This window comes from Musca domestica, unplaced genomic scaffold (assembly GCF_030504385.1).
Source record: "Musca domestica strain aabys unplaced genomic scaffold, Musca_domestica.polishedcontigs.V.1.1 25, whole genome shotgun sequence".
Classification (NCBI taxonomy): domain Eukaryota; kingdom Metazoa; phylum Arthropoda; class Insecta; order Diptera; family Muscidae; genus Musca; species Musca domestica.
In genome coordinates, this window is record NW_026712277.1 from 1,814,181 (window position 1) to 1,824,483 (window position 10,303).

At 26.0% G+C, this 10,303-nt stretch overlaps 1 protein-coding gene across 1 annotated transcript; it reads right to left on the minus strand.

Annotated features, from left to right (window-relative positions):
• Positions 1-474: 474 nt before the first annotated feature.
• Positions 475-5,569, minus strand: LOC101899837 (maltase A3-like). The gene is made up of 5 exons (XM_005175917.4): positions 4,406-5,569; positions 4,197-4,304; positions 928-1,271; positions 707-847; positions 475-628 (listed from the first exon to the last, which is right to left on the minus strand). The coding sequence occupies exons 1-5, from the start codon at positions 5,537-5,539 to the stop codon at positions 562-564; spliced, it is 1,794 nt and encodes a 597-aa protein (XP_005175974.2). The 5' UTR covers positions 5,540-5,569; the 3' UTR covers positions 475-561.
• Between the last annotated feature and the right edge of the window lie 4,734 nt (positions 5,570-10,303).

Here is a 10,303-nt window from a genome sequence, read left to right on the forward strand (position 1 = left end):
GTTTGATAACCTCTAAAAATTCTTTAAAAAATCCACGTTTGATGGCCTCTAAAAATTCTTTAAAAAATCAACGTTTGATGACCTCTAAAAATTCTTTAAAAAATCCACGTTTGATGGCCTCTAAAAATTCTTTTAAAAATCCAGGTGTGGTGGTCTCTAAAAATTCTTTAAAAAATCCACGTTTTCTTATTTTTAGATGGCCTCTAAGAATCCTTTAAAAAATCCACGTTTAATGGCCTCTAAAAATTCTTTAAAATTTCACGTTGTCTTTCCAGGGTAACCTTTAAAATTTCTTTAAAAATTTAATTTTTCTGTTCTTTAGGAGGCTTTTAAAAAATTCTCTAAGTAACGCCTTAAAGTAGGCTTTAATTTTTTAAATTACTTTTGGGAAAGACTTAACTGAGGGAAAATATATATTTTTGGGTCAGCAAAAGACGTTTTAAAATATTTAAATATTTTTTTTATTTCTAAAACTAGTTTTTATAGATATCTGTTTATATAAGCAAACATTATTCCTTAAAATTAATTAAAAATAATATATTTAAAATATGATGTGGGCGTTTAGATCGACTCCACAATAATGGCCTCATTGCCACTCAAATAGACATTGTCGAGGGAAATTTCATATCTAAAAAAATAGAAAAATATATATTTATTAATTTTTTAATAAAAAAATAATATAAAAAAATTATTTGCTAAAACTTACCCCTCTTTCCTGTTTGAAATAATGTTTACAATTTTTACTTTAAATTTCCCGCTGGCCTTAATAACATCTGTCACATCAACGGTCTTGGCATGGCCCGAAACATTGGCCAGTAAAATGTAGGTCTTTTCACCGGGTAAAGACCTGAAAATACAAAAATATAAAAATAAGAAAATAAATTTAAAACCCCTTGAATAGGATTAGAATTCAAGAGATCCACTCACCTCTTTATGGCCAATATATTCTCGCCAACATTGCCATATTTCAGGCTGCCATATTGCAGCGTTCTGGTTTGTCGTAGCTCAGACATTTGTTTATAAACATTGAGATGACTTTTTGGTTTGGCTCTTTCCGTTTCAACATTTGTTACCAAATAGTAAGGATTTACCGGCAGCCAGGTACTTTCATTTGTAGAGAATCCAGCATTGGCCTCGGTACTCCACTGGAACGGGGTACGTTCCGGATCGCGGCTAAATTGATCATATGTTTCGGGATCGGCATTGCAGGCCGCTGGGTCAACACTCTCCTCCCATGAAAGGGGCGTGTCGATCATGCCAATTTCTTCACCCTGTTTTTGAAGGGGAAGAGAAATTTTCAAAAAAGTGGAATTAAATAAAAAATCCAAAAAAGTGCAAAATATATTTTTTCCTGATTTCAGTAAACGTGGATTTTTTAAAAAATATTTTTTTGAAGAAACTAACAGACGTGGATTTTTTTAAAAAAATATTTTTTGAAGAAACCAACAGACGTGGATTTTTTAAAAAATATTTTTTGAAGAAACCAACAGACGTGGATTTTTTAAAAAATATTTTTTAAAAAATCCCGCTGACGTGGATTTATTAAAAATTATTTTTTAAAAAATCCCACAGACGTGGATTTTTCAAAAATTATTTTTTATAAAATCCCACAGTCGTGGATTTTTTAAAAATTATTTTTTACAAAATCCCACAGTCGTGGATTTTTTAAAAATTATTTTTCACAAAATCCCACAGTCGTGGATTTTTTAAAAATTATTTTTTACAAAATCCCACAGTCGTGGATTTTTTAAAAATTATTTTTTACAAAATCCCACAGTCGTGGATTTTTTTAAAATAATTTTTTACAAAATCCCACAGTCGTGGATTTTTTAAAAATTATTTTTTGCAAAATCTCACAGACGTGGATTTTTTAAAAATTATTTTTTTACAAAATCCCATAGTCGTGGATTTTTTAAAAATTATTTTTTTACAAAATCTCACAGTCGTGGATTTTTTAAAAATTATTTTTTACAAAATCCCACAGTCGTGGATTTTTTAAAAATTATTTTTTACAAAATCCCACAGACGTGGATTTTTTAAAAAATATTTTTTAGAAAATCCCACAGACGTGGATTTTTTAAAAAATATTTTTTAGAAAATCCCACAGACGTGGATTTTTTAAAAATTATTTTTTAGAAAATCCCACAGACGTGGATTTTTTAAAAATTATTTTTTGAAGACACCAACAGACGTGGATTTTTTAAAAAAATATTTTTTGAAGAAACCGACAGAAGTGGATTTATTTAAAAATATTTTTTGAAGAAACCAGCAGACTTGGATTTTTCAAAAATATTTTTTGAAGAAATCAACAGACGTGGATTTTTTAAAAAATATTTTTTGAAGAAATCAACAGACGTGGATTTTTTAAAAAATATTTTTTTCGAAGAAATCAACAGACGTGGATTTTTTAAAAAATATTTTTTGAAGAAACCAACAGACGTGGATATTTTAAAAAATATTTTTTGAAGAAACCAACAGACGTGGATTTTTTAAAAAATATTTTTTGAAGAAATCAACAGACGTGGATTTTTTAAAAAATATTTTTTGAAGAAACCAACAGACGTGGATTTTTTAAAAAATATTTTTTGAAGAAACCAACAGACGTGGATTTTTTAAAAAATATTTTTTGAAGAAACCAACAGACGTGGATTTTTTAAAAAATATTTTTTGAAGAAACCAACAGACGTGGATTTTTAAAAAATATTTTTTGAAGAAATCAACAGACGTGGATTTTTTAAAAAATATTTTTTGAAGAAATCAACAAACGTGGATTTTTTAAAAAATATTTTTTGAAGAAATCAACAGACGTGGATTTTTTAAAAAATATTTTTTGAAGAAATCAACAGACGTGGATTTTTTAAAAAATATTTTTTGAAGAAACCAACAGACGTGGATATTTTAAAAAATATTTTTTTAAAGAAACCAACAGACGTGGATTTTTTAAAAAATATTTTTTGAAGAAATCAACAGACGTGTATTTTTTAAAAAATATTTTTTGAAGAAACCAACAGACGTGGATTTTTTAAAAAATATTTTTTGAAGAAACCAACAGACGTGGATTTTTTAAAAAATATTTTTTGAAGAAACCAACAGACGTGGATTTTTTAAAAAATATTTTTTGAAGAAACCAACAGACGTGGATTTTTAAAAAATATTTTTTGAAGAAACCAACAGACGTGGATTTTTAAAAAATATTTTTTGAAGAAACCAACAGACGTGGATTTTTAAAAAATATTTTTTGAAGAAACCAACAGACGTGGATTTTTAAAAAATATTTTTTGAAGAAACCAACAGACGTGGATTTTTAAAAAATATTTTTTGAAGAAACCAACAGACGTGGATTTTTAAAAAATATTTTTTGAAGAAACCAACAGACGTGGATTTTTAAAAAATATTTTTTGAAGAAACCAACAGACGTGGATTTTTAAAAAATATTTTTTGAAGAAACCAACAGACGTGGATTTTTAAAAAATATTTTTTGAAGAAACCAACAGATTTAAAAAAAATAATATTTTTTTTTAAGAAACCAACAGACGTGGATTTTTAAAAAATATTTTTTAAGAAACCAACTGACGTGGATTTTTTAAAAATTATTTTTTACAAAGTCCCACAGTCGTGGATTTTTTAAAAATTATTTTTTACAAAATCCCACAGTCGTGGATTTTTTAAAAATTATTTTTTTACAAATCCACAGTCGTGGATTTTTTAAAAATTATTTTTTACAAAATGCCACAGTCGTGGATTTTTTAAAATTATTTTTTACAAAATCCTAAAGTCGTGGATTTTTTAAAATTATTTTTTACAAAATCCTAAAGTCGTGGATTTTTTAAAATTATTTTTACAAAATCCTACAGTCGTGGATTTTTTTAAAATTATTTTTTAGAAAAACCCCCTGATGTGGATTTTTAAAAATTATTTTTTAGAAAAACCCCCGGATGTGGATTTTTTAAAAATTATTTTTTAGAAAAACCCCCGGATGTGGATTTTTTAAAAATTATTTTTTACAAATCCGCAGTCGTGGATTTTTAAAAAATAATTTTTTTACAAAATCCCACAGACGTGGATTTTTAAAAAATAATTATTTTACAAAATCCCACAGACGTGGATTTTTTAAAAATAATTTTTTTACAAAATCCCACAGACGTTGATTTTTTAAAAATTATTTTTTCTAGATTCCTAAAGGTTCCCTATCTTACCATGTAGGTGACACTTGCTCCTGGTAAAAACATCTGCAGCATATTCATGAGATCAATGCGTTTATCGCCATAGCGGGTGCCGACACGGCTTCTGTCATGATTTCCCATCTGAAATTTAGGGATAGAGAAAATGGGAAATTTTAGAATATTTCCCAAACATTTTCTAGGGCCTCATATCTTTTCTGGAAACCCTTGGAAAATTTACTCACCACCCAATTTGCGGTCTTTCCTGCCGGCATATTATCCATCCATTTCCCAATGATATTCACAAAACCATCTGCCCCCAAATCTGTGTTATCCAGATCCGCATGGCCCCCAGCAATAAATTGAAAATTAAATGGAATTTGGGCTCCCTGCCTGGTTCGATTGCCATATAATTTCATGACCTCATTAATGTTGGACCAAGTTTCAATCATAAGGACCCTGGTCTCACCACCATGTATCCTTTGATAATCATCCAGCAGCTGACGCCATTGATAGACCATATCAATGGTTTCCGGTTGATCCTGGGTATAGATATGCGATAAATAATCAAAATTCAACGGGTCATCAGGATAAAGGCCCGACAGAGGTTCATCGGGGTATAGACCCGTTGTGGCATTTGGCAAGACTTCAAACATCCAGGGTACGGCGTCAACACGAAAACCAGCCACCCCACGATCCAACCAATAGGTGAGGACCCTTTTCATTTGGGCCACCACATCGGGATTACGATAATTCAGATCGGGTTGCTTCACTGCAAATTGATGTAGATAGTATTGCTGTCTCTTTTCATTCCATTCCCAGGCACTGCCCCGAAAGGCCTGCAACCAATTACTGGGTGGCTGTCTTTGTCCATTTTCATCCACATAGCCATCATGCCAGACATAGTAATCCTCATAGCCCTTCTCCCGATTCACCGACTTCTGGAACCACACATTCTCATCACTCGAATGATTCGGCACAAAATCCATAATGATTTTCAGACCCAATTTATTGGCCTCCTTGATAAGTTCATCAAAATCCTCCAGGCTACCATATTCCGGTTGGATGTCAAAGAAATTGGCAATGTCATAACCAAAATCGGCCATGGGCGAGACATAGATGGGTGAAAGCCAGGTGGCATTTACCCCAATCTCCTTCAAATAGCTGAGTTTGGAAATAATACCCTTCAAGTCACCAATGCCATCTCCATTGGAGTCCTTAAAGGATCTGGGATAGATTTGATAGAATTGCGACACCTGCCACCAATCTTTTTCGGGGGTGCTGGATGTGGAAATTCCTCCAGGGCCTGTACAGCCCTCAATTTCCAGGAGTATTTTTAGCAAGGATATTAGGCAAATGAAATATCCTTGATATTCCATTTTGTATTTTTTGATAGATTTTTTTGAAAAATTGTGTTTAGAATTTTAAAACTTTCTTCAACTATTGTCCACTTTCAACTGCCATTGAAGTTGTTATTGTGCAAGGTTTTTAAAAATTTAATTCCCTCGTTTTTCTAAATTTTCCATATCTCAAGTACCACAGTTCGATGACTAACCTACGTCAAAAAATGCCCGGTCGTTTCCCCCTGGTCTTGTGAGGTGCATATCTGTAAATAATGATGTTACATTACAACTTATCAAGGTTGCCAGATTCCGACCAAAAACAATTTTTATAATAATTATTTTTTCATGATTTCAATGAACGTGGATTTTTTAAAAATTACTTTTTCATGATTTCACTATAAGTGGATTTTTTATAATTTTTTTTTATGATTTCAATAGACGTGGATTTTTTAAAAATTATTTTTTCATGATTTCAATAAACGTGGATTTTTTAAAAATTATTTTTTCATGATTTAAATAGACGTGGATTTTTTAAAAATTATTTTTTCATGATTTCAATAGACGTGGATTTTTTAAAAATTATTTTTTTCTTGATTTCAATAGACGTGGATTTTTTAAAAAATATTTTTTCATAACTGCAATAGACGTGGATTTTTTAAAAAATATTTTTTCATTATTGCAATAGACGTGGATTTTTTAAAAATTATTTTTTCATGAACGTGGATTTTTTAAAAATTATTTTTTCATGATTTCAATAGACGTGGATTTTTTAAAAATTATTTTTTCATGATTTAAATATACGTGGATTTTTTAAAAATTATTTTTTCATGATTTCAATAGACGTGGATTTTTTAAAAATTATTTTTTTCTTGATTTCAATAGACGTGGATTTTTTAAAAAATATTTTTTCATAATTGCAATAGACGTGGATTTTTTAAAAAATATTTTTTCATTATTGCAATAGACGTGGATTTTTTAAAAATTATTTTTTCATGAACGTGGATTTTTTAAAAATTATTTTTTCATAATTGCAATAGACGTGGATTTTTTAAAAATTATTTTTTCATAATTGCAATAGACGTGGATTTTTTAAAAATTATTTTTTCATAATTGCAATAGACGTGGATTTTTTAAAAATTATTTTTTCATAATTGCAATAGACGTGGATTTTTTAAAAATTATTTTTTCATGATTCCAATAGACGTGGATTTTTTAAAAATTATTTTTTCATGATTCCAATAGACGTGGATTTTTTAAAAATTATTTTTTCATGATTGCAATAGACGTGGATTTTTAAAAAAAAATTTTTTTCATGATTTCAATAGACGTGGATTTTTTAAAATATATTTTTCATGATTTCAATAGACGTGGATTTTTTAAAAATTATTTTTTTCTTGATTTCAATAGACGTGGATTTTTTAAAATATATTTTTCATGATTACAATAGACGTGGATTTTTTAAAAATTATTTTTTCATGATTTCAATAGACGTGGATTTTTTAAAAATTATTTTTTTCATGATTTCAATAGACGTGGATTTTTTAAAAATTATTTTTTTCTTGATTTCAATAGACGTGGATTTTTTAAAATATATTTTTCATGATTTCAATAGACGTGGATTTTTTAAAAATTATTTTTTCATGATTTCAATAGACGTGGATTTTCTAAAAATTATTTTTTCATGATTCCAATAGACGTGGATTTTTTTAAAAATTATTTTTTCGTGATTCCAATAGACGTGGATTTTTTAAAAATTATTTTTTCATTATTGCAATAGACGTGGATTTTTTAAAAATTATTTTTTCATTATTGCAATAGACGTGGATTTTTAAAAATTATTTTTTCATAATTGCAAAAGACGTGGATTTTTAAAAATTATTTTTTCATAATTGCATTAGACGTGGATTTTTAAAAATTATTTTTTCCCAATTGCAATAGACGTGGATTTTTTAAAAATTATTTTTTCCCAATTGCAATAGACGAGGATTTTTTAAAAATTATTTTTTCCCAATTGCAATAGACGTGGATTTTTTAAAAATTATTTTTTCATGATTGCAATAGAAGTGGATTTTTTAAAAATTATTTTTTCCCAATTGCAATAGACGTGGATTTTTTAAAAATTATTTTTTCATGATTGCAATAGAAGTGGATTTTTTAAAAATTATTTTTTCCCAATTGCAATAGACGTGGATTTTTTAAAAATTATTTTTTCATGATTGCAATAGAAGTGGATTTTTTAAAAATTATTTTTTCCCAATTGCAATAGACGTGGATTTTTTAAAAATTATTTTTTCATGATTGCAATAGAAGTGGATTTTTTTAAAATTATTATTTCATGATCCACAAACGTGGATTCTTTAATAATTATTTATTCATGATTTCATTAAACGTGGATTTTTTTAAAATTATTTTTTCATGATTTCATTAAATGTGGATTTTTTAATAATTATTTTTTCATGATTGCAATAGACGTGGATTTTTTAAAAATTATTTTTTTATGATTGTAATAAACGTGAATTTTTTTAAAAATTATTTTTTTATGATTGCAATAGACGTGGATTTTTTAAAAATTATTTTAAAAATTATTTTTTCATGATTGCAATAGATGTGGATTTTTTAATAATTAGTTTTTCATGATTGCAATGGATGTGGATTTTTTAAAAATTATTATTTTCATGATTGCAATAGACGTGGATTTTTTAAAGGTTATTTTTTCATGATTGCAATAGACGTGGATTTTTTAAAAATTATTTTTTTCCATGATTTCGATAAACGTGGATTTTTTAAAAATTATTTTTTCATGATTTCTATGAACGTGGATTTTTTAAAAATTATTTTTTTCTTGATTTCAATAGACGTGGATTTTTTAAAATATATTTTTCATGATTTCAATAGACGTGGATTTTTTAAAAATTATTTTTTCATGATTTCAATAGACGTGGATTTTCTAAAAATTATTTTTTCATGATTTCAATGGACGTGGATTTTTAAATAATTATTTTTTCATGATATCAATGAACGTGGATTTTTTAAAAATTATTTTTCCAAGATTTCAATAAACGTGGATTTTTTAAAAATTATTGTTTTCATGATTGCAATAGACGTGGATTTTTGAAAAATTATTTTTCGAAGATTTCAATAAACGTGGATTATTTAATATTATTTTTTTCATAATTGCAATAGACGTGGATTTTTTAAAAATTATTTTTTTTTTCATAATTGCAATAGATGTGGATTTTTTAAAAATTATTTTTTTTCATAATTGCAATAGATGTGGATTTTTTAAAAATTATTTTTTCATGATTTCAATAGACGTGGATTTTTTAAAAATTATTTTTTCATGATTTCTATGAACTTGGATTTTTTAAAAATTATTTTTTCATGATTTCTATGAACTTGGATTTTTTAAAAATTATTTTTTATTGATTTCAATAGACGAGGATTTTTTAAAAATTATTTTCTTAATGATTTTAATGAACGTGGATTTTTTAAAAATTATTTTTTCATAATTGCAATAGACGTGGATTTTTTAAAAATTATTTTTTCATAATTGCAATAGACGTGGATTTTTTCAAAATTATTTTTTATGATTGCAATAGACGTGGATTTTTTAAAAATTATTTTTTCATAATTGCAATAGACGTGGATTTTTTAAAAATTATTTTTTCATAATTGCAATAGACGTGGATTTTTTAAAAATTATTTTTTCATAATTGCAATAGACGTGGATTTTTTAAAAATTATTTTTTCATAATTGCAATAGACGTGGATTTTTTAAAAATTATTTTTTCATAATTGCAATAGACGTGGATTTTTTAAAAATTATTTTTTCATAATTGCAATAGACGTGGATTTTTTAAAAATTATTTTTTCATAATTGCAATAGACGTGGATTTTTTAAAAATTATTTTTTCATAATTGCAATAGACGTGGATTTTTTAAAAATTATTTTTTCATAATTGCAATAGACGTGGATTTTTTAAAAATTATTTTTTCATAATTGCAATAGACGTGGATTTTTTAAAAATTATTTTTTCATAATTGCAATAGACGTGGATTTTTTAAAAATTATTTTTTCATAATTGCAATATACGTGGATTTTTTAAAAATTATTTTTTCATAATTGCAATAGACGTGGATTTTTTAAAAATTATTTTTTCATAATTGCAATATACGTGGATTTTTTAAAAATTATTTTTTCATAATTGCAATAGACGTGGATTTTTTAAAAATTATTTTTCATAATTGCAATAGACGTGGATTTTTTAAAAATTATTTTTTCATAATTGCAATAGACGTGGATTTTTTAAAAATTACTTTTTCATAATTGCAATAGACGTGGATTTTTTAAAAATTATTTTTCATAATTGCAATAGACGTGGATTTTTTAAAAATTATTTTTTCATAATTGCAATAGACGTGGATTTTTTAAAAATTATTTTTTTCATGATTTCAATAGACGAGGATTTTTTAAAAATTATTTTTTCATAATTGCAATAGACGTGGATTTTTTAAAAATTATTTTTTTCATGATTTCAATAGACGAGGATTTTTTAAAAATTATTTTTTCATAATTGCAATAGACGTGGATTTTTTAAAAATTATTTTTTTCATGATTTCAATAGACGAGGATTTTTTAAAAATTATTTTTTTCATGATTTCAATAGACGAGGATTTTTTAAAAATTATTATTTCATGATTGCAACAGATGTGGATTTTTTAAAAATTATTTTTTCATGATTTCAATAGACGTGGATTTTTTAAAAATTATTTTTTCGTGATTTCAATAGACTTGGATTT

Coding starts and splice junctions, on each gene's coding strand:
- LOC101899837 (XM_005175917.4), bottom strand. CDS start 5,539: ATGGAATATCAAGGATATTTCATTTGCCTAATATCCTTGCTAAAAATA. Junction 4,305..4,405: donor GAAAGACCGCAAATTGGGTG/GTGAGTAAATTT, acceptor CCTAAATTTCAG/ATGGGAAATCATGACAGAAG. Junction 1,272..4,196: donor GAGCAAGTGTCACCTACATG/GTAAGATAGGGA, acceptor CTTCAAAAACAG/GGTGAAGAAATTGGCATGAT.